Source organism: Phaenicophaeus curvirostris, chromosome 2 (assembly GCF_032191515.1).
Source record: "Phaenicophaeus curvirostris isolate KB17595 chromosome 2, BPBGC_Pcur_1.0, whole genome shotgun sequence".
Lineage (NCBI taxonomy): Eukaryota > Metazoa > Chordata > Aves > Cuculiformes > Cuculidae > Phaenicophaeus > Phaenicophaeus curvirostris.
Window position 1 is genome coordinate 67,103,559 of NC_091393.1, and position 24,056 is coordinate 67,127,614.

Consider the following 24,056-nt stretch of genomic DNA (forward strand, 5'->3'; position numbering starts at 1 on the left):
TAGATGGGAATGTTAATGATGAGCCCGGAATGCAAGTTGTTACAAAGCCTTTGAGAATAAAGCTGCATGCCCTATATTCCCCTCCCTTGCTGTTCCAGTTAAAACCATACATGCGGAAAGACAAATGAAAATGTTGCCATGGTGATCTGAGCAGTTACCAAATCGTGTACGGTGTGGGAAGGACTCCCTGAAGAACCTTATTAAGCTGTTGTTGCTCCTTTTTAACAAATATTTTCAAAAAGCCATTTTTATTTCAGTGTCAATAAAACAGCTACTCAGTTAGCTAAAGCCTGTTTATCTACACCCCACAATAAAGCTGAACACACCACGCATTAAGAAGTATTCGTGTCACAAGTTAGGAATGGGAATCCTACACTGTAAACTTTCAAATAAGAACCAAGATAAAATCTGTCAGGCCACTTCAATGTTTATCAGGACAGGTACTGTGAAGCGGCTTTGTGCCTAATAGACTACAGATGTCTTCAGCTGCCAAATTAAAACCCAAACTTTTAAATGAAAGACATCCCAAAAGCCTGTTGGTTAGAAGGAATATAGTTTTTTTTATGACAACATCACAGGAAGTAAATTACCACGGAGGCTCCATGTTAGACAGACGTGGTGAATGAGCTGGCCTGCAGCAGAACCACAGCCCAGAGCCACCTCTCTGTTGTGACTGAGTGTGGTTGGGTGTGGTGCATTATCCAAATGGATTGGCAAGAAAATAAAACCTTCCTTTGCTGCTATTTGCCTTCTAGGTATTTAAGAAGCTGATAGAACGCAAGTTTGTGTGGAGGAAGCATGGCCTGCATGTGGCTGTTAAGAGCCTGAACTCAGTCAGACTAGTGCAGCTCTCTAACCAAGCTTTCCCCTGCCATACGTGTGGAGCTGCCTTCGCAGGAGCTCCAAAGGAGCGACATTTCCAGTACATTGACACACCGTACGTATAAAGTACTGGAGTGAGGGAACTCTCTTAATATATCAGACCAGAGAGGAACTTCCACTTTTTTCTTTAAGAATAATTTTTTATAAAAGTCTATAACGCAACATTTTTTTTTCCACCAGATGCCGTGATTGAGCTTAATTTTACTGAATGAAGGCAAGTGATCAATCATATTCCCTACCTCATTCTTTTCCTCTCACTGTGCTTTAAACAAAGACAAAATAAAAAACCTCCCAGAACCTCCACAATTTATTTGCTGATAACTTATCTCACGATTAATCTGGGGCTCCAAAATATACAAACCTAGTGGCTGTCAACAGCATAGCGGTCTCATTGCATATTAGAATCATAGAATGGTTTGGGTTCGAAGGGATCTTAAAGATCATCTAGTTCCAACCCCCCTGCCACAGGCAGGGACACCTCCCACTGGATCAGGCTGCCCAGGGCCCCATCCAAGCTGCCCTTGAACACCTCGAGGGATGGGGCAGCCACAGCTTCCCTGGGCAACCTGTGCCAGGGCCTCACCACCCTCATGGTGAAGAAATTCTTCCTTATGTCTAGTCCAAACCTGCCCCTCTCCAATTTATATCCATCGCCCCTCATCCTATCACTACAAGCCTTTGTAAATAGTCGCTTCCCAGCTTTCTTGTAGCCCCTTCAGGTACTGGAACTGTTTCCTGAACAACAGTCCTTTACTGCTACTCTCCATCCCCATAAAGTCTTGCTCTTGCAGCCAAAAGCATGTAGAAAGCTCCTTAGAAAATGTGATGTACTGTACTGGTCAGGGCAGAATTTAGACCCTTTGCTAAGCTCCTCAGGAACAGCTGAGGTTGTTACACTTCAGTTTACTTTCTAAAATAATTTAAATTGTTATCATTCAAAATAAGATAAGCAGCCACGTGTTTCTACAGTTTTATTGATGCAGTCCTAGTGTGTAACTATACATCTTCATTTTACTTGTAACTACAATGTTGCTTTACTAAGATTGTTTCTGTAGTCAAGTTTATTACAATCTTCACAAAACATTTATAAACACCACTTACGGTAAAAGACTGATTTTTCCAAATATTGTAAATCACTGGGATTTTTTCCTATGTCGTGCTACTTGAGGAAAGGTCACACTTCTCATTTTAGATACAAATTTGTAAAGGCAAATGAATTAAATTCACCTTCCAAAGAAAATAAGAACGTTAAAAATAGCTTCAGAATCCGTATGACTCATTTAGGTCCCAGAAAAATCTATGACTGGCAAAGATATCTACAATTTGATACTGTACTCAAGACTTTCATTAAGACCAAAAGAATCTTTATGAAGAACTGAAATTAAACTTTTAACTTGGTCTGAAAGATAAGGATTACCTTGAATTTTTTAGGATTTGTTAATTTTTATTTTTTACCAGAAAATGCACTACCTTCTAAAAATATTGTAGTTATAGGCTAGGTACTCGTATCTGAAGAAAAAAATACTAAAGCTAAAAGCATGCAACACCGATAACAAATTTTAGCATAAGACATTTTTAATTGAAAACTGACTCAAAGGATAGTACAAAAGAGTTTCTTCTCCCTAAAGGGATTTTCAGATGCAGGCACTGGAATAATAAGGGGATCTTCTCCAATGTGAGCATCACAATATGCCAATAAATCTGCTGCAGCCTTGGATACCTAATAGAAGAGAAGAGAGAACTACAGTAATACTTAATTCTGAAGCAATCTGCATTGCAGAAATATTCTTCATATAACATAAGATAATGGCAGCTGTCATAAAATAGGAGGAGAATTGTTTATTCTTTAAGTTACTAGAGACCACAGCTCCAAATTTCCTCTTATTAGACCTAGTAATCCTTATATACGTTTTATCTAATTTAGTGACATTACATGGTATCAATTTATATGATTCATTCCTCTCCATCAGAAGAAAGGTCAGGAGCAGATACTCATTAAAATACATATTTGCTAATTGCCCATAAGCAATGGGGATTCCCCTTGCAGCATGTGTTTCTGTAGGGGCCACCTGCTTCAGTTCTTGTTCCCAGTCACTGGCTGTAGGGTTTTCCACAAGCACCCTCTCTACCTTTTGCTCTTCTGGATGCAAAACACACACAGAAACAAAAGGTTCTTTAGGCACATGACCATGGGATTAAAAAGTAATAGTAAACCAGCAGCAAGACTTGATCATTGTGTATTTTTTATCTTAATATTTGTATAATTCTAAAATGACCAGTTCTGAAGTCTCTACATTCAGAACATCAGTTTGTCCTTGCTGAAGGGCTGTACAGAAACATGACTGTGTTGACATACAAGATATTTTTAATGAAATGAATAATTAAATATTAAACCATTTCAGCTGTAGCTGAAACCTTGTAACCTTTGCAGGTTTGTGCCATAATAATATTAGTGACATTAGGCTGCAACAAGTCATTTATTTTTTCAATAATTTACAATGCATATACAAAATATTTCTGGTTTGCTCAGTTAGCAAGATATTTACAATTAACCGTATCTCTTTGTTTTGCCTAATTATTGTGTTTTCAATGTGATAATAGTTGAGAAAATAAGATAGGAAGCCTGTACAAAAAAGTCCTTTCTTTGAGCACCATGACAGCTTCTCTGGAGTCAAACACCAAGGTCAGGAAGTTTGCACAACTATAGTGAAGAGGAAAAACAAATTGGATTTCTGGTATTTTTCTAGCAGGTGTGTCATCACTGTGAGCTTTAGCCTCCCCACACCCTGCTTGATTTGGCACCAGTCCAGCCTGTAGTAGGCTTCAGATTAAACCTACGAAGGAAACGAGCATTGGAACAGGATATGCATGAAATCTTAATTAACTTTTGGTAGAAAATAACTGTATTTTATTATTTTTAAAACTATGAATTAAAATATGCCTTTAGAACGCTTAAACGCATAAAGTGCCTATGGTTGCCATCCCAGTATAGGCTATCCTCCTAGCAGAGGAAGAAAGAGTGTTACTTTAAATTAGTTTGCTTTTGAATTGGCCTGTAAAACAAAAGGGCAGCAGAGAAACTACAGAGAACAACAGATTGCTGGACCCAGGTGAAGTAGAAGACTGAACACTAAACTGAGCAAATCAGTAGAGATATTCAGAAAGACCAGTACTTCTCAAAAAAAGAGGTGGGTGAAACAAAAATATGTGGAAAATGACGGACTTCGAAGCACAAAGAAAGGATTATCATTATTTTCAACATACTTTAGTTATCTACTTGCTAAGGAATTATAAAAGAACAAGCCTCAGAGTGTGAGGGCACTGTCTAGAACAGAGTGGTAGAACTGCAAAGAATAAACAGAAAACTTGGGAATCCTATCATATTCCAAATTTTCACTTAAATTTACTTGTGAATGTTCAAAAAGCAGGTTCTCCAAAGAAAAACACGATGTAGGCAGAGCGTGAAATTCCTATCAAGGCCAAAAAAATATCACAAGACAGAAAACGTACTTACCTTTGCTAATGACCTACGCTATATCTCACTGTACTGTACACTAGTGTAGAAAGCATTCACTGAAGAGGAGGTTAGCATGTTTCCAGTAACATCAGGAGGAACGTACCCCCACAGGAGTTTGGAGAAGTATTTTCAGGTAATGACAATCACCAGTACATTCATAATTATTTAACATAAACATTTTCACTTTTCTATTGTCCTTCCAGGTCAGCTGCATGTCTCAAATTAAGGCAGCTCTATGCTCTAATTAATTTATTAGCTGGACCTGAACTCTTGGTCAAACAGACCAAGTCAAACTTGGAGCCAGAGGTGCCCACGGAAAGCTCAATGACATCTTCAATGCTGTCATAATAAACGTTGCTGCCATAAAACCTAATGGAGAGCTAGTCTAATACTCCGTGTCCCAGAGACAGGGTTTATTAAAGATGCCCAGCACATATCATCTTCAATTATTAAGCTAATGAATAAGTTATTTTATTCATGAAACCACAATCTTTTTAAGTAGACTGACCCTATAGGAGCAAGGAACCAACAGTGGACTGACCATTCCATAACTACTGTTTGTTTCATGTACAGATAAACAACGTCAGCCCAAGTACATTGCTTCTTGTTCAGTGGGAGAGAAGTACAACTCCAATCATCACTCTTAGAAGGGATAAACCCGGTAGTATAATTTTCTACTCTACATGTGCTTTGACATAATTTAAAAATAAAAAGGATTTTTACTAGCAAAAGCACAGCATAGTTTTTTTATCCAACTTGTCCAATTCTGGTAGGCATGCCATGAAGCAGAGCAAGCACTTCCTTCAACATCACAGTGTTTAGACAAACCACAGTACAATTTAGTAGAAAACAAACCTGCAACAAGGAACTGAGGAACATGAGCAACATGATCACATTTCAGCACATTGTCACAAACTAAACCTGTACCAGGCTGTGTATTTTCATTCTTCAAAAAAATAAAAAGATTTGGGGAGGAGAAGTCCTCCCATTGGGATTAAAGTAGTTATAAAAGTGAATTATGGCCATTTCTTCACTCAAAGCAAAGTAGCTCAGGCTTGCGCAGTGGAATAATGACCACTCACTAAATGGAGTTAAGTTAGCCGATCACACTGCAGGAGCAATGAAAACACTGGTCGCTGTGAGCAGCGTTGGCAAAGTTGGAACCGTGGCCAAAAAAGAGAAAAATACAGCGTTGCCTCCAGCAATTTTCCTGCACAGTGTTATTACTCAGAACAACAGTGCCGGATGACCTCTGCATTGAGCATCGCATTAAGGCTCCAGCAGAGATGGCTGCGTTAGCACATGTCAGCAAGCAGAGGCTGCCTAATGGCCAACTCTGTGATTTGTTCCTACACAAAATAATGTGCTGATCATGCTGTTTGTGTCATGCAGGAAGCTAAATGAAGGCCACTCTGTCACAGCTTTCACTCACCTTTAGGTTTATTTGTAGCTGAATGCTGCATGGACAGTTTCAGAATAGCTTTTACTAAGAATTAAAATAAGCACATCTAATTTGAATATTCAAATTAAGCTAACATATTTATCATTTCACTTCTCATATGCTTGGTCTGCAGATTCAAAGTCATTTATACAAATTGAAGAAGTGGCTAAAGCAAAACATCAGAATCCAGTTTGATGAATTTTAATAGAAAGTTAGACTTTCTTTTTTTTTTTAACCTTTTAAAGCGTATAGACAGAGAGGCTGGAGTATGTAGGCATCCCGCCGATCTCACATTTTATACAATTATTTTTATTCTGTGTAGTGAAAAACATACGTGGTTGTCAAATTATCAAAAGGAAAAAAACCAACAAAACAGTCAACATTGATGCTTTAAAGAATTTGTCTCAAGAGGACTGTGGAATTTCACCATTATATTTTAGAACAGCAGAGGTGATAAAAGCAGCCAAAGTTAGAACATAAGCCTGTTAGCTGCACTAATAATTATAAGCTTCAATGACAAGGGAAAATGCTGCAATTACTATGTCATCTGTCTTGTCATAGATTGTGACTAATTACCATCCTTGCTACAACACCCACTCTGCTTATCCTTTACATCTAAAACAAAGAGATTCACACACATTTATTGGCAATCCTACCGCTTATCTCCCAACACTATTCAGAATCAGTTAGGAATATTTTCTACCTTCTTAAGAAAAAAGCAAATGGAATAATAACTGATACACCAAGATTCTTAAATGGCAGAGCACTCCTCCTTCTTTTTCTGCTTGCAAAGAGGAGATTAAATAGCACTTTACTCTGGGGACAACTGTGATAAAGCACCAGTATTATCTTTGCTTTCTCAACTTTAATGCTAGCACCTTTGGAAGACACATTATTCCACTAGTCACGAGGCCACAGTCTGCCTTATTTGATTTGATGTTTCCTAGCTTGGCGTCTTTCCATCCGCGCCTCCTGCTTTCTACTTACTTTTCCATTATAATTCTAGCTGTTCCTTCTGTGGGGAAGTAAGGCAGGTCCAATTTATGATCCTTCTGGGATTTTTATGGTTTATAAAAATGCGCCACAGTAATACTCCTTCCAGCTAGCGATCAATACACCAATAACGTCATCCTCGCCTTTTAAGTTGTCCTGTTTCTTTCACACCTCAACAGCAAGCTGTCTTTGTGGAACCTCAAAATGCTGCACTGTTTGCTGCTCCGATTGGTTATAGGACTTGATTTTTATGTTAGTCGAAAAATCCAGAACACAGGGGGTAACAGGCAACTATATAACATATAAAACTCAACATTTTTAATTGAGAAGACCCAACTCTCGCTGGTTACAAGAGCTACCATGCATGGAAAACAAATTGCCTCGGTAGTACAAAAATGAGCTGGAACTTCTGATTTCCCTAGTCAATAATGCAGGCATCTTTTTAATTTCAACAATGTGGTCTTGTTTGTTATGGAAATAACCATGTGGCTATAGCTACCTGCAAAATAGTGTTTAATTAAATTATTAGTAAAGCGTTGATCTTTTGTTACATGCCTAACTAGTTTAAGCAGATGCAAAACATAAAAAAAAAGGAAAAAAAAAAAAGGAATTAAGTTAAAGGCATTTCTCTGTCTTTACAGTTATGATCCGAGAACTCAGAATCTCCTGTCTTGGTAAAATTTGGCTATAGTGAAACACGTTCTTAACTGTTTAAAAATTAAAAGGCAAAGCAGAACTTCAGGGAATAAAAAGCCAACCAACCTCTTCTCACAATCTCCCTTATTCAAAGAAACTCTAGAAACCAAGACAAATATTCTGCAAACTGTGTATCAGTTCAGTTTATATTAGTATAGGAACCCTCAGAATACTGAAACATATTTCCTTTACTGCCTTCTTGGCTCCAAGTTCTTTTGAAAGGTGAAATAACTGCACTTTCAAGCTATTTGTTTTTGAGGTCTGCCACACTTCCTAATAACTGTGTTATTTTTAATTAAACTAACTAAAAATAACATACGCCTTTCTTACATAGGTAATTAAGTACATTATATATCTAACTAATGAAGCTCTTTACATAACTGAGCTAGTGATGTAGCACATGAGTAACCAGTGATTACATAAAAGCCAGTATAAGACAATCTACTAAGTGTCGACAATTTCATATAACAATAAATCGGGCCTTAATTTTCCCAATTGTTCCCTCTGCCACTCACCCCCCCCACCCCATTCCTTCTAGTTAGTTGTGTTGTTCGTGCAGCTGCAATATGGCCTGAATCAGGGGACTAACCCCACTGAACACTGAAAAGGCACATCTTCCCTCACTGATGGAAACAGAAATACCTGTCCCTCTGGACAGGCACCTACTAAGTGATGAATTTGTCAAGACGCTATACAAAACAGAAACTGTAGTTTTGCAGATTCAATGGCCTTACAAGACATTGCTAAAAACTGGAACAAAATGAAGAAATTGAAATTTCTTTTTTTTTTCATATAAGCAAGATTGACTATTCATGTGAATTCCACTAATATTTCTGAATTATAAATACTATTTTTCTAATTAGTGAGCTTATGATACGATGCCATTTTAAAATTGTAATTGGATACTTTTGCCCCCATGCTGTCTACACAGAGATTTGCAGCACACGGTATGGATGAGTGAACAAACCAAGTTAAGACTACAAGGAGAATATAAGGTACAACATTTCTAAATGGTCTTACTGCATTTGTAAACTCAGTTACAAACACTTACAGTCTGTAACAACTCAGTTACAGTTATTTGCAGATAAAGTGGTTATTATGTATTTATTATTTAAATACATTTCTTTTTCTAGTTTCTCTGTCTCTAAACTCTTCTAATTTGTAGAGGCTGGATTTTTCATCCAAATAGCTATTCCCTGTTTTCAGAGACACAGAGAGAGAGACAGCACAAAAAAGATAAGCACTGCTTTCTTAAAACTTTCTATGACAATATTAGTTTTTAGGTGCTTGATTTATTCACAAAACTTTAGCCTAGGAGAAGGCAAAATGACAGGGAAGAACAATCCATGGGCTTTTCTGGTTAAAAACATTAAGGACCTCTGTTTCATAATGCCTTTAGTAAAAAGATTTAATCCATATACATATAGAGGCATGATCACACCAAATCTTCACATACAACGGGCAAGTGCAGAATCATAATTGAACTGTAATCACACATATTTTTTGGTTCAATAATGTCAGTGCTAAAACAAAACAAAGTCATACAGCTTGTGTCATCATTATTCAAAAGTATTGCAATACCTTAAAGACACGTTCCAGTTCTTAAAGGAAAAGAATCTAGACACCCGAGCTGCACCTATGTTCAGCTACAAGTGACAAAGAAGAGCACCTGTGTATCTGCCAGCTCACTTTAAATATTGCACAAAACAGCACTTTTGACAGATATAAAAGGCACTTGTACAGAAGCAGACTAGAAGCCAGTCTCTGGAAATCACTTCACTTGAAACAAGCCGTTTGTATGTGACCAAGTCACAGTACTGAAAATTGTTTTGTAGCTCAATACAGATTTTTTTTATTTCAGGTGATCACTCCTTTCTACAATATCAAAGGGAGGCTGTATCACAAACTAGTGAGTTAATTCAAAACATCAACAATAAGCCTAAGTTTACCTTCATCCTGTCCATGTATGCTTCCATTTTTAATTGTTCCACAGCTTTCCTGGCTTGAGATATATTTGTTGTACTGTTTGACACTAGTTCCTTCATTTTGTTTTTCCTAGAAGAAACAAGGTTGAGACAATTTAAAAGTACAGGTTACAAATACAGCAATCACTGAGAGGACAGTTATCAGCAATCTAACCAACCCTCACCAACTACATCGATACTGCTAGATCACCACTACAAACCAGACACTGTTTATTTCCGTTCTCTTCAACAGCACCTTATTGCATTACACATTTACATTCCCCTCTGCCAGTATTCAATCTGAATTCTGTAAACAACATACAAATGCAGAGTACATGGCCATTATTTCAGTGTAGAAACAGTTGCCTTGGTTCAGGTTGCCAACACATAATGGCTGTTCACAAACAAGCCTTGCAGCTGTTTGACTCCATACCCTAGTTACACCTAATAACATGAAAACAAGTCAGAAATGTGCACCATAGAAATGAACGCCACACCAGTCTCATTGATCTATAGAAAGTGATAAATTTTAAGAAAGAAAAAAAGTCAAAATTCTGACTACAGATTTAAGGAGTTTAGAAATGAAGAAACAGATTATGAAGAAATAATGCAGTGGTGTCCAAATTTTTGCTTACACATCCCCAGTGAAGCCTAAAGATGGCTAAAACCCAGTACAGTACAGTACAGTACACACCACAGAAATGAATTACGTCTTAAGAGATCAGCAGCTCTTGGGAAGGGCCATCTAATCAAGGTATGCCAGTGTTTGTTCTTGCATTGTGAGTCCTTGAGGGCTTGAGAGTAAGTACACGCGTTATCCTGCAGTCCTCAGCACCATTACAAGAATAGTCAAGATGACTACATTGGAATCTTGAATAAAGGCACAATATATATGTGTCGTAGGTGGTCTACATGTCAGGAGACCTCGCGCTGACACCATTTTGCAGCCCTGGTCCAGCACGAGTAACAGTTACTATCTTGGCATCATTGGAAGTTGGGCTGAGCCCCCATGAGAAGAAAGATAAGATACGATACCAATAACCTAGACAGGTTCTTGGACTAGTTATACTACCTAGTAAGACTAGGTGCTGAGGCTTTGGTCACCTTGTATATACACAGTATGCCACAAGTGTCACCTGAAGCACGATTAGTCTAGTGGCAAGTGTTAGAAACCAATATAAGTTGGGCAATGCAAAAGACACAGGGTGTGAGAAGCAGATGGAACACAGGAGAAAATACACAAACCCAGGCATTTCATGTTGCTGCCAAAAGAATTTAGGATCAGGTCTTTCAAAACAAATACTTGCAGCTTATTTCTGGGCAGGAAGTAGACACCTAGAACTACACAGATTTCCCTTCTTGAACCTCAATAGGTTAGCTGACCCAGTCACTGGGGTATAAGATACAAACCAGAAATCGGTAGGACACAGAAAATGCTCTCATAGAAAACCAAATTGTATCTGCAATCTCTTAACCATAGTAGAGTCAACAGAAGCACAGAATCCAGAGCACAACAAGAAGGGAGGAATAACCTTTCACCGCTTTCATGTCACAAAGCACAGATGTTAAAAGACAAGGCAAAGACAACTGTTTCTTCTCTTTTCTAACATTGGTAACCTGTGCTGTAAAATGGGATAGTGGGATACAAATAAAATGGTGAATCACGCTCAAAACTAATTTGATAAGCAAAATTGTCTTTTTCAGCACTTGTGTAAGTCTAGGCAGGGGAAATGCTACCTTAAAATACATTATTTGTGTCAAATAAAGCAAGGGTTTTAATATATGCCGAGGCAAAGAAGAGGTTTTCTGTACACACTTGTCACTTGAATGAAACACAAGTTTCCCCCTTCGCGTAAACTCTGATAAACTAAAACCATGTCCAAACACAGCAGCTTTTTCTTTTGTGTCTTGGGTTTTGTTTACAATTGTTTCACTCATATTCTTCACAAAGCACAGGACTAAATACATGTGGAGGAACTGGCTTGGCATGAAATGCCTTGTGTGGTACAAAAACCCAAACACAACCAACAGCCTCCAAACAATTTTCAGATGTGTTGGGACATGCAGCAGATAAGCAGAAAGGATACGAGACGTTCACAAGAGCAGGAGGTTGTGAATTACAGCTCATCTCTGGACTTTTTTATTGCTATGCAACCCCATAGCTTTTAAGTCTTGATCTATCCATAAAGATAGTATTAAACTCATTTATTTTTGTTTACAAAATGATAGCCCCATAAGCATGAATCATTTAAATTTTGTTATCATCTCCACAGCTAGACTGCTAATGACCACAGAGCCAAAAAAATCAGAGCTAAACGAAGTCACAGAGCCATTTCTACATCTGCCACAGCCCAAGTTCAGAGGCAAATCAGAAATTTAATTTTGAATAATACATTTAAATTAAATAGATTTAAGCAACTGCAACTTATAAACATTAGAGCCAGACAATCTGAACCACCACTGGCCTCATCCAAGTCGGTGAGAACACTGTTTCTAGTACTTCCAGCTAGTTTTTAAGTATCTACTGAAAAAGAGATTGAGTTGAGGCCATAATGGAATTTTGAAAAGACTTTTAGGCACAAAAATGCTTTAAAAAATCCAAACCATGTTTCCAAAGCAATGCCACAAACATCATATGTCCTTACTTATATTCTGAAATAGCAAATGTTGGAAAAGTTAAAAAAAGAAAACACGTATCTTCTCTGGCAAATTATTTAATGATATCAGAAAATAATCACTAAAAGAGGCTTTATAAGAAGAACTTTAAAAAAGAAAAAAGTCTAGCACCTTGTGTTTCAGCCACAGGAGAAAATTTCCACTTCTTATTAGCAAGAGGTTTGTTTATACTCTGAAGCACAAACATTTGTTCTGTTCCAAATCCTGCTCCTACCCTGGCCTTTACACACACTTAAATATTTAACTACCATGTTTCTGGAAGTGCTTAGTATCCATCTAAGTATCTAATCTCTTTTTTTCATACAGACAGTTCTGGTTCCAGAACTTCACAAGTCGGATTTCTCCTGTTTCACATTTCACTTACCAAGCTACGTATACCCCTGCCTTCTCTCACACTCTGCAAACACATCATGTATATGCACATCAGTCAAGGTCCTGTTACATACAGAGTGATGTTGAGGATGAGTATTGTATTCACTTTCAAACCAGGCTGCTTTGAACCAGGCCTCAACAAGGCTTTGGTTGAGATCTGGTTCTGTTCTCTTTAGGACCTGTGATATTCTTTAATAACCTTAAGCTTAATATTCTTTAATGAAATAATACTGCTACTTATAAAAAAGCTCGAGAAAGAAAAGAAATTTTAATAATGAGAGTCTTATTACACACCCTCTCCCTGAACAATCATCCCCTGGAATGTGAGGAAGCCTGCCAAACACCCTCTTGTGGGATCTCTCTTAGTGTTTCTTTTAAGGCTCCGACCCTCTCTCCTAAGAGAGCCCTTTTAAACAGTCAAGGCCTTCATACTCCCGGGATGGCACAATTAGGTTTGCATTGCATCTGGGAGCAGCCTACAGGGTCATGGAACCATAGAAAAGTTTGGGTTGGAAGAGACCTTTAAAGGTCATTAAAGGTCATCTAGTCCAACACCCCCTGCAATGTGCAGGGCCATTTTCAAGTACATCAGGTTCCTCAGAGCCCCATCCAACCTGACCTTGAATATTTCCAGGGATGGGGAATCTATCACCTCCCTGGATAACCTGTTCCAGTGTTTCACCACCCTTGCTGGAAAAAAATTGTTCCTTATATCTTTTAGTCTAAAACCATTACTCAACTTTCCTGTAGCCCCCCTTTAAGTACTGAAAGGCCCCAGTAAGGTCTCCTTGGAGCCTTCTCTTCTCCAGGCTGAACAACCCCAACTCTCTCTGCCTGTCCTTATAGGAGAGGTGCTCCAGCCCTCTGACCCATTCCAAGAGGTCCATGCCTTTCCCGTGCTGAGGACTCCAGAGCTGGACATAGTACCCCATGTGGGGTCCTGTCAGAGTGAAGTAGAGGGGCAGAATCATCTCTCTCAGCATGCTGGCCACACTTCTTTGGATGCTCAAAAGGAATAACACCTCCCCATCTTTTAAATTACCAATAAAGCTTTGAACCAGGAACTACTCTGCTGGGTTTGCTGATGCTCATTCTTGGTTGCTTTTCCGGCACCCTCTATTAAGTTAGATTGATAGACATGTACATAGGTCCTGATAATCACCATAGTTACAGCAGCTATGTTAGTGATCAGACTGTGTGCAATCCACATGTTACTGATGCGTGTCACCAGACCTAGACTACATAGGAGCTCGTTTACGCAGTGTGTATGTATGCAGCACGCTGAGCTCATTAATCTAGACTCTGCGACTCTTCTCTTTCAGGGGAACCCTGATCACGTTAACAAAGAATAGTGACAGCAGCTACACGGGCTTTTTCAGCCCAGTAGTTTCTGCTGAGTGGCACACCACGCCAGCCAGCTGTTTCCTAAAGCACTGTGCCTGAGAGCTGCATAGTCACAGCCTCCCAGCCAGCCAAATTTTCTGGAGTTTTGGGGTTTTTTACCTCATATGAACTTCATCCTTTTTTCTGGATACAGTTAACTCATTTGTATTGAAGATCTTAATTACCAGGGCCTATAAAAATGCTTGTAAAGAGCAACTTTTCTTTATTTGTTTTTAGAACAGATTAGATTGTACCCAACAGCACTTCAAAGGCCAACTTATCTTATGATAACCCAGGAAGTTGCACAAATATTTGCAGGTACAGCTTGACCTTGCAGAGGGGCGAGGGGTGTAACCTACATTCACCAAACTTTATAAACACCTGTCAATAAAATCCAGAAAAAGTCTGAAAATTTGAGCAACACCGCAAAACACAGTTTTCAGGCTCTTCAGTATGAATTTGTACAAGCAACAGGGATGAAAAGCTGCAGTGCAAATTTCTCCCTTTCACTTCCAACAAGTACAAGCTTAAAACATCATGCAAAAAGAATGACCTCTAGAATTCAGCCTAAAAAGCCTGAAACCCAATTGTTGCCTTCTTGAGAAAAGAAAGCTGAGGGGAGACCCTATCGTTCTCTGCAACTACCTAAAAGGAGGTGGGTGTTGGTCCCTTCTCCCAAGTGACAGGTGATAGGATGAGAGGAAATGTCCTCAAGCTGCATCAGGGGAAGTTTAGATTGGACATCAGGAAAAAATTCTTCATGGAATGGGTTATCAGGCACTGGCACAGGCTGCCCAGGGAGGTGGTTGAATCACCATCCCCAGAGGTATTTAAAAGGCGGGTAGATGAGGTGCTTAGGGATATGATTCAGTAGTGGACACGTATGGTTGGACTTGATGATCTCAAAGGTCTTTTTCAACCTAATGCTTTTGTTTCAGTGACCTAAACTGATAGACCTGAAATGACTAGACCAGAGACCCTAGGGACCATGACTGTGAAGAACACCTCCTACACAAGCTCTTGGACCACACAGCACAAGAGACAAATTAATCATGCAACTAAGTGCCAGCGACATTAGAGAGAATTGTCCCTGAATAATGACCTGCAAATCACATTCTACACTAAAAAGATCCTACATTTCATTCTCCGTTTGCAAACATACCAGGAATATAAACAACAAAATTTATGGCATCACAGCTGTTTGATGCCAAACTGGCACATCAAAGGTATTTCAGGTGACAGAAAAATAAAAATAAGGAGGAGTTCTACAGTTGCTACTCAAGTAACCTAAGAAGCACCCCTGCACTAAGACCACCCATTATCTGAGCGAGCATCATTGTCGTAGGTAACTCCCTCTGCGTTTGCAGGGCATGCACGGGATTGCAACAACTGCCCCCAGGATCTCAGTTCTTAGTCCAAGATTTACTGCACCTGATGTAGCTCCGTAAACAGAGAGAGAGGTTAAGGAATCATTTTGTTTTCTCTATCCCATGGCTCTGCAAAGAAATAATAGAAAATCACTACAATTTTATACTCCACCCAGTAAGGATAAGCTTAGTAGTATGAGCAGAAATATATTAGATTAAAAGCAAGAACACTGTTCACGATAAGAAGAGAGTATAGTTTTCAATCTAGAAATACGGTGGCTTCAAAAGTAACTGCCGATCACATAACTGCAAAGCAGCCGAACTTGAAGAGCTCGGTTTTCGTTGAACACAGGTACTTCACCAGCCCAGCTGTCAAGCTCCAGAAATTCTTGCCACCACTCCCAAATCTTTCATCAGAAAAATAGCAGCACCCTCCTCAACACTTGAGAGCCTAAGGAAACACCGGCTGAGACAACGCGACGTTTGACAAGGACAATCTTTCTACGCAAAACACTTCTGGTGGGCGTACAGGTTGTGTGCACGTACAGCCCAGCAACCCAGCGGAGATCTAGAAAGTCCCGAGACAGAAAGATGAGACCCATCTACTATTTCACCTCTTTAGGTGATAAAACGTAGCTGTGACCTCTTAACAAAACACACCGGGCGGTTCGATTATTCCACTTAAATCCCGTTTGCAGCGTATTTAAACACGCAAAGCGGAGGAAGACACATACACACACACACACACCCCGCCCCGAGAAGTTCGGCGCTTTATTACCTGCGAGGTTAAAACGCTTTTGAGTTTTAACCTGTCCAGCAGGGCGGCCCCTTCCTCGCCCCTTCACGGCATCAGGGAGGGGGTCGGGTTGGAAGGGACCTTAAAGCTCATCCAGTTCCAACCCCTCCCCGCGGGCAGGGACACCTCCCACGGGCAGGGACCTTAAGGCCATCCAGTTCCAACCCCGTCTTGGCCCCCAGCAGCTGAAGGCAAAGGAACGGGCACGCCGGGCTGCGCGGGGTCTAAGCAGCTTTCCCCCCCACCCCCCCCACTCCGAACGCGGCAACGGCGAAACCCGAAGCCGACTTTGGCAGAGAAGCGGGTGAAACGCCCCGGCTTTCCCGGGACACCGGAGCCGCCCCCCCCCGCCCCGCGTCCCGCCTCCCCGGCAGCGGCGGGGGCCGCCGGGGCACTCACCGTGTGCGGGCGGCCGGCAGGGAGGGCGGGAAGGAGGGAGACGGGGAGGCAGGGGCGGAGGCGGCGGCCAAGCGGCCCCGGCGCCCGGCACGTGGCGCGCGCCGCGGATGGACACGCCCAACAACAGAACGGCCCCGCCCCCACGGCGGCTGGCCCCGCCTCTGGGGACCACGCCCACCTCGGGGACTGGCCCCGCCCAGTCAGAATCAGAGTCGCCGAGTTGGAAAAGACCCCCCAGGATCATCGAGTCCAACCATTCCTATCAAACACTAAACCATGCCCCTCAGCACCTCATCCACCTGTCCTTAAGCACCTCCAGGGAAGGTGAATCAACCACCTCCCTGGGCAGCCTGTTCCAGTGCCCAATGACCCTTTCTGTGAAGAATTTTTTCCTAATGTCCAGCCTAAACCTCCCCTGGCGGAGCTTGAGGCCGTTCCCTCTTGTCCTGTCCCCTGTCGCTTGGGAGAAGAGGCCAGCACCCTCCTCTCCACAACCTCCTTTCAGGTAGTTGTAGAGAGCAATGAGGTCTCCCCTCAGCCTCCTCTTCTCCAGGCTAAACAACCCCAGCACTCTCAGCCGTTCCTCATAAGGCCTGTTCTCCAGCCCCTTCACCAGCTTTGTTGCTCTTCTCTGGACTTGCTCCAGAGCCTCAACATCCTTCTTATGGTGAGGGGCCCAGAACTGAACACAGGATTCGAGGAGCGGTCTCACCAGTGCCGAGTACAGAGGGAGAATAACCTCCCTGGACCTGCTGGTCACACCGTCTCTGATACAAGCCAAGATGCCATTGGCCTTCTTGGCCACCTGGGCACACTGCTGGCTCATGTTCAGTCACTGTCAACCAACACCCCCAGGTCCCTCTCCTCCAGGCAGCTTTCTAGACAGACTTCTCCTAGTCTGTAGCACTGCACAGGGTTGTTGTGCCCCAAGTGCAGGACCCGGCATTTGGCCTTGTTAAACCTCATACCATTGGTCTCAGCCCAGCGGTCCAGCCTGTTCAGATCCCTTTGCAGAGCCTCCCTGCCCTCCAGCAGATCGACACTTCCACCCAGCTTAGTGTCATCCGGCAATGACACTCACATCTGACCATGCTTGACAGCCCCCTGCCACAGCAGATGGCAGGAAAGCCACCCCAGCCCCATCTTCGAGCTTTCCCTACCCCAACCCATGCAGCAGCACCTCCCCGCCACTCCTTTCCCTGCCACAGCCACCTGCGTCCCCAGCAGGCGCCCAGGGATCCATCAGCCCTGCGTTTCTAAAAGGTGAACAGTCGAAGCCTAGAGCAGAGGGCTGGGCATCTCCCTCACACTAGGAAAAGGAAGGAAAAGCAAAGCAAAACCAGCATGAAAAAGGTAACCATTGTGGAAAAGGGAGAGCAGGGGCCACCTCCTTGAGGCTGGAAGGTCAGAATAAAACAGTGAAGTGTTATAGATCGATTTTTTTTATGTGCTCCTCTGTTACAAATTTGAGAGTCAATCATAAAGGCCAGCGGCAGTTAAAGTGCCAATTAACATTTTTAATGGAAAAATTAGTCTGCCCCAGTAATTAACATGTTGGCAGGAGCACTGCCACTGCCATCTCCATCTGTTTCGTTCCCCAGCGCAGTGACTGATCTCTCTGAAAGGCATCCATTTGTCACCCATGTCACTTATCCCACTCTCAGCACTTTTTCCCATTCCATTTTCATACAGCAGAAGCATTTCCAAGTCACATTTATTTCCTGTATGAAGGGAAACATGGAAGACCCTCATTGTTGAAAGTGCTCTGGAGCCAGAGCAGCCTCCTCAAAGACTGAGTCAATGGCTTTTAAGGCCATGGTGTTTCAGAGAAGGAAATGCAGCAGGTTGAAGGTAAACATTACTGAATTCAAATGATAGAATGGTTTGGGTTGGAAGGGACCTTAAAGATCAGCCCACATTCCACCAGCCCAGGCTGCCCGAGGCCCCATCCAACCTGGCCTTGGACACCTCCAGGGATGGAGCAGCCACAGCTTCCCTGGGCAACCTGTGCCATTGCCTCACCAAGTAAGTAAGTGGATAAGCTTACCTTAACTACAGCTCCAGAAACTGATCAGCCCCTGCTGATGATGATCCATTCATGTTTAATTGCACCATCATTCCATGCAAGACTCTACTCACCAGGCAAAGGATTTACACAGTATTAGACCAGGAGCTCTTGCTAGATGGTTCAAATGATCAGCCAGAAGTCAGTGATTTACACAATACTTCTACCACTGGATTCTAACGATTTTATTCTTTAAGCTAAAATATAAGAGCAAAATGGCTGTTTAAAAACATATTTTCATCATATATTATCTAGACATGTTTTCTTTTTAATGTGCAGACTCATATATTCAACCAAACCCAGGAGTCTCCTACAGGAGTTGGCCTATAGGCCTTGAATGCAACACCTGTAAGCAATGGTTTAAATGCAAAGATCCTTAAGTTCACGTCTCAGAGTCAAAGATGAAAGGTGTTTTTAGTTCATCACAGAAACCATTTTCCTGCAGAAAACTTCATCAATTTTAAGTCAGTACTCTACTGATTTTCTTTTGTTTCTCCCATCTGTTGTGAGGGCTTTGTCTAAACAGTGGATCTCAAATCCAAGATCACCATTCCCTTTTTCCAGCAATGGTTTGGAGACTCACTCTCTCCACAAGTGAATATCTGGCTACTGCATCCCCATCCCTTTCTCACCACCCATCTTCACAACCAGAACATAAATGATCTGGGTTTACCACAGAATCCGGGAAGTGGTATTGGATACACAGACTTTGCCATGTGAACCTCTCACAAACCCCGGCTTCCAGCAGAAGCTTTCCAGTCAGAAGCCTTCCAGAGATTCTAGTTTTCTATTTCCACCCGTCATCTTTTTCTTCCTTCCCTTAAAGAATCCAGGAAAGAACTGCTTTCCTGCCCTTTAACTCACTTAGGTTTTCAGGGAGAAGACAGCTGAGAAGAGGGGGAATGTTTCTTTGAGAGCCACCATTTCATTCAAATTCAGCCACACATCCTATAGGAAAGGAGGACATGTGCACACATGGGCAAAGGGTTAAGCTGAGGGTTTCTCCTCTTCCAGTCTTACACTCCCCCATTCAGTTTGACAGCCACACGATGCACTCCATAAACAGAACTTCCCCACTTCATGTTTTTTAAAATATGAAACAAATTTATCTGGAGTAAAATGTGCAAGATGTCTAGAAAGAAGTGACACGAAACCAGGCTAAAAATCATGTTTCTCATCACCTCAAACAAGCTGGTACAAAGATCTGTTTATTACCCAACAGCGTGACAGTGTATATACAAAGACAGCGTGGAATGTGACATTTACAGGGAATTTCAGTACATCATGCACAGGTACTATTGCAATGTTATTTTATGAGTTCCAGGATGTTAAGCTGAATAAATATTCATTGCTTCAAAAAATCATTTTTACTTTTACATAAAAAATATATAATAATAATAATATTGCACTCTTTACAAGGCCAGCAGTTTTGCATATTGATTTGTAACAAGTGGAGTTCTACTTTATAAAAATAAGCCTTTGTGAGCAACATCCCACGCCAGGGAGCACAAAAGCACCCCAAAACCACAATAGTTGCATTTCTTCCTCTGAAATAAAGCACATCACTTCAACATAAGCCAGGAAGCTTCCCAGTCGGCATTTGGACCTCACATTAACATTCAGACAGTGGAAAACATGACTAAAGCCATCCCATACAATGCTGCTACAACATACACGGTTTAAAATTCAGTTCATACAGTACATGGTCACTTGTTTAATTGAACCAAAGATGAGTCTTTGTGACATGGACTATGAGAGTACCCAAAGACTGTCTGGAATTTTCAAAAGAAGTGTAAAGATTTCTTGTGTCTATGTACTTTTCATCATAACCTGTCAATTTAATACATGATGTTCTGAAGGCAGATGAACCTTAAACATGAGAAGACACAGCAGTTTGTCTGTATGGCAATAGCGGAACATGCTAATGATAAAAAAAGCAAAGCAATTCACAGAAAAGTGTACCTACATCAGACTTGCTTAACATTCTTTTACTATTCGCATGACTAATAGGCACTCAATTAATGGTGTCCGGTTTAGAGGCCTTCAAATCCATCACCTGAAATGTTAAATTTTGATCTGGCCTAAGAATTCAAATTTATTAAGCCTTTCACAACAGAGGCTTATTTTTTCCCCCTGCTTAAAAATAGCACCTAAGAATAAATAACATTTGCACAGTGTATCTGTGTAAACTCTTCCAAACCATCTGATGCTTATGAACATTGAGCATTCAAGCAGTTAGATTCAAACGTTTTACAGTGTATTGAACTTCAATGACACTAAAACTGGACTGCATCTGTGCCTTCTTAAACACCTTTTTTTAGAGCTCTTGAAGATAAGCTGTGTGTGTATACAGTGTATGTGGTGCCACAGGACTGCAACAGCTAGGTATTACACAAAGTTAGGGAGTTAACTAAAACAACAAAACCGAAGTGTAACCTAAATATTGCTTCATGATGCCATGAGGTGTCTACCCATCAGTAAGACAAGTTTTATTTTTGCCTGCTGTAAAGACTATTCTGCTAACAGAGAAGATGGCAAAATTTACAAATTTAAAGACAGCAGAAATTAATTTTTTTAGTATTACAATACCATAAGATGGTGCAAAAAGCACCTACTAAGTTCTTTTGCTTCTCAAAAAAAGCAATTTTAAGTGGTCTTGGATTTTTAAGTTTTGGGTTGCTTATCCCAGAGCCAACTAATCCCACACTCAACTAATCAGATATACATATGCTAACATTTTAATAGATATTTACAGAAATTTATGCTGACGATATTTTACAACATAAGAGGGGGAATAAGCATTAATCAATTTCCTTAAAGACTTCTGTCCAAGAAGCAATTAAAAAAACCCCAAACTATTATGTTTTGTATTGCAGCATTTTGACTTGCATGTTAGAGCATTTATGAGTCGCTTTGCTGGTATTGGAGTATATGACCAGAGCTTCCTGGTGACCTGGATATGCTACAGGTTTGTGCATGCACATATGCAATTTTACAACCACCTTCAACTGCTTTTAAAAAATCTGTTCAGTCCTTTGAAAGACATTCAAAGTACTTAAAAATCCAGTTAAATAAGAGATTCTATGATCTATTTTGGATTTAAAGTGCATCAGAGACATGAGTTAGCCGCAAAAATACTCATCACCCAGCCGCATAACTACTAAGGAATGAATAGAACATGGGTAACTTCAAGCGCTGCTGGTCCTTGCGACACCAAGCTATAACGTTTCCATCACTATTAGCTGTGAACAAGTGGTGCCCATCACAGGAAAACGTAAGGCTGAAAAACAAGAAGACAATCTATTTTTAAGTCACACAGCTTTGTCCTGCACTTCACCATGCCACGCACTTTAGTATTCCTCCCTTTGCAGCACCAAAAAAAAAGGGATAGGATCAGTAGCAGCATCCTACTCCTCTACCTCTGAAAGTAAATGCTCTCTGAACTCACTTGCTGACAAAATAAACTAAATCCATCAGATTTCACGGCACAGCACGACTTTTGTTCAGCTAGGCAGTTCTTAAGCTATAAGAGTAGTAAAGCCCTTCAGTCTTTCCATGGGTAATGTCAGAGACCATGAAGGTCAGCATCCATTTTCTGTCACATTTAAGTGGGAAACTTATAATTATTCAGTAGCTACTAAATCATTATCAACAAGCTTTGTGAAATATGCTCCTTAAAGGAGGAAACAAAGACAATAACTACTATCACACAATGCTTTTTTTGTTTCTAAAGAACAGTTATTAGTTGTTTGGGTTTTAAATTATATTTCAGCAAGTCAAAATGAAATCTTTTTTCAGAGTAATTTGTTACTAGGCTGACATTAAGATTGTAACATTTTGGCACAACTCTAAGACCTCTGTGCAGGGTACTGTACCACTGGGGATATCAAAGACTCAATCTTTCAACTAGGCCCCAAAAGCACTTTGGCATGGGAATAATTCTGCTTGTATAGATCAAGGGGACTCAGTACACAAGTACTCGAAAACGGCAGCTTCCACGTTCTTCTGAGTTTCCTTCACTCCCTTTTTCACCATTTCCCTCCATCATCAGGAAAAAAATGTTCAGGTAAAATGCAGTGTTTTCATTTATTTGAGGGAGAAAAAGAACTGTCTGCTTGAGTCTGACAAAGTTAATATTTCATTATTTTTACACATGATCCTGGGGAAAAATATTAAACTTAAGAACAAGAAAAGTAGCTATTGTTCAGTTCTCAAGGGAATCCTCCTAATTTCTATCTCCCAGCAGCAGAAGCTGGTTATTACTGTCATTACGAACAGTACACTTGTGCTCATTTTGCTTTCATGAATAATTAGCAGGATTTCATTGTTCTTTTTAGACATGGGTGTTTACCTCCTGTTCTCATGTCAAATTCATGTTCAGTACTCAAGGCCTTTTGTTGTGTGGGTTGTTTTATTTTTTTGTTTTGCTGTCTTCCCTCACCCCTCCCCTCAAGAGATAAATCTATTTATTGTATACTTAAGATGTTTTACCTTACAATAGGTTTGGCTGACTTTGAAAATGTTATTTCTCTTACTGGCTTCAAGTCCCACGTACTCCACAGTCTGAAAGAAAGAGTAATTTTTCTTCACATTTAATTTTACAAATATTTCAGTAACAAAGCATAACCTGTTTAACAGCTCCTAAGACCGGAAACAGCAACAGCTTGTCCACCTTCTATAAAGCAAACTACCAGCATGATGTTTGGCTACATGCTCTCAAACTGTGAGCCTAAGTTATAAGGCATTTTAGTAAATAGAAGTTTCAAATGATTACCTTACAACTCCATTTTCGAGCCCCCCTGCAATCACGTTGACAGACACTCCTTCAGGCTGGTTAGAGAAAGCAACAGAGCAAATACTTTCCCTGCAGTGCACATGTCCCACGAGATCACCATTCACTGTCCAAAGCCTCAAATCGCTGCCCCCTCCAACTGAAATGGAACATAGCAGGGCAATATTAAAAAATTATATCTAGACTACAGCTTCGTCTATGCAGCAGAATTAAAGAATTCAGCTTCTTGAAAGATCAGGTTTAAATGACATGGAGTGATATAGGCTGCAGTAAACACTAACTCTTCCCTCGTTTTGTGACAGGGAGCACAAACCACCAATCCACTGCAGTGGTTTAGAAGACATCACTTGATATTTATGGAACATTGTACTTTAAAATATGTGAATTACCTTTTAATGACCAATATTCATGCACTAACAGGGAAGCACAAGGAGGGAGTTCATACTGCTTTAAACAGCTAGTTCTTACACCCTGGCATGCATTTTAAGCAAAATACTTAAAAGTACTAAGCACAATCTTACCTGATTATCTGGGTTATGTGACTCTATCAAAGAACTAATAATCTATCTACGGCTTTGTTTTAAAAGGGGTTGAAACTCATGTCCCTTACCAACTGAAGAATGCAATCATTTCCAGAAAAAAAATAGGTTTGAGCTACAGACATGGAGTTGAAAGTCCCCATCTCAGTTTAAAACCTAAATATTAGGTTTCTG

The 24,056-nt window shown here is 40.6% G+C and overlaps 2 protein-coding genes across 4 annotated transcripts in view; both read right to left on the reverse strand.

Annotated features, from left to right (window-relative positions):
• Positions 1 to 1,824: 1,824 nt before the first annotated feature.
• On the reverse strand, positions 1,825 to 16,580 carry GNG4 (G protein subunit gamma 4). Of its 3 annotated transcripts, XM_069852341.1 has the most exons (4): positions 16,487 to 16,519; positions 15,356 to 15,420; positions 9,479 to 9,584; positions 1,825 to 2,602 (listed from the first exon to the last, which is right to left on the reverse strand). In XM_069852341.1, the coding sequence occupies exons 3-4, from the start codon at positions 9,572 to 9,574 to the stop codon at positions 2,474 to 2,476; spliced, it is 225 nt and encodes a 74-aa protein (XP_069708442.1). In that variant the 5' UTR covers positions 9,575 to 9,584; positions 15,356 to 15,420; positions 16,487 to 16,519; the 3' UTR covers positions 1,825 to 2,473. The 3 variants fall into 3 exon arrangements, with proteins under 3 accessions (XP_069708442.1, XP_069708443.1, XP_069708441.1); XM_069852342.1 differs by lacking the exons at positions 15,356 to 15,420; positions 16,487 to 16,519 and adding an exon at positions 16,070 to 16,165; XM_069852340.1 differs by lacking the exon at positions 15,356 to 15,420 and having other exon boundaries at positions 1,826 to 2,602; positions 16,487 to 16,580.
• A 3,113-nt stretch (positions 16,581 to 19,693) lies between these two features.
• Positions 19,694 to 24,056, reverse strand: part of LYST (lysosomal trafficking regulator) — an 83,447-nt gene continuing 79,084 nt past the window's right edge. The window contains exons 51-53 of the mRNA XM_069852352.1: positions 23,326 to 23,482; positions 23,043 to 23,114; positions 19,694 to 21,831 (exon numbers count right to left, since the gene is read on the reverse strand). Coding sequence (XP_069708453.1) covers positions 21,693 to 21,831; positions 23,043 to 23,114; positions 23,326 to 23,482 — 368 coding nt within the window. The 3' untranslated portion in view covers positions 19,694 to 21,692. The remainder of the gene's footprint in view (positions 21,832 to 23,042; positions 23,115 to 23,325; positions 23,483 to 24,056) is intronic.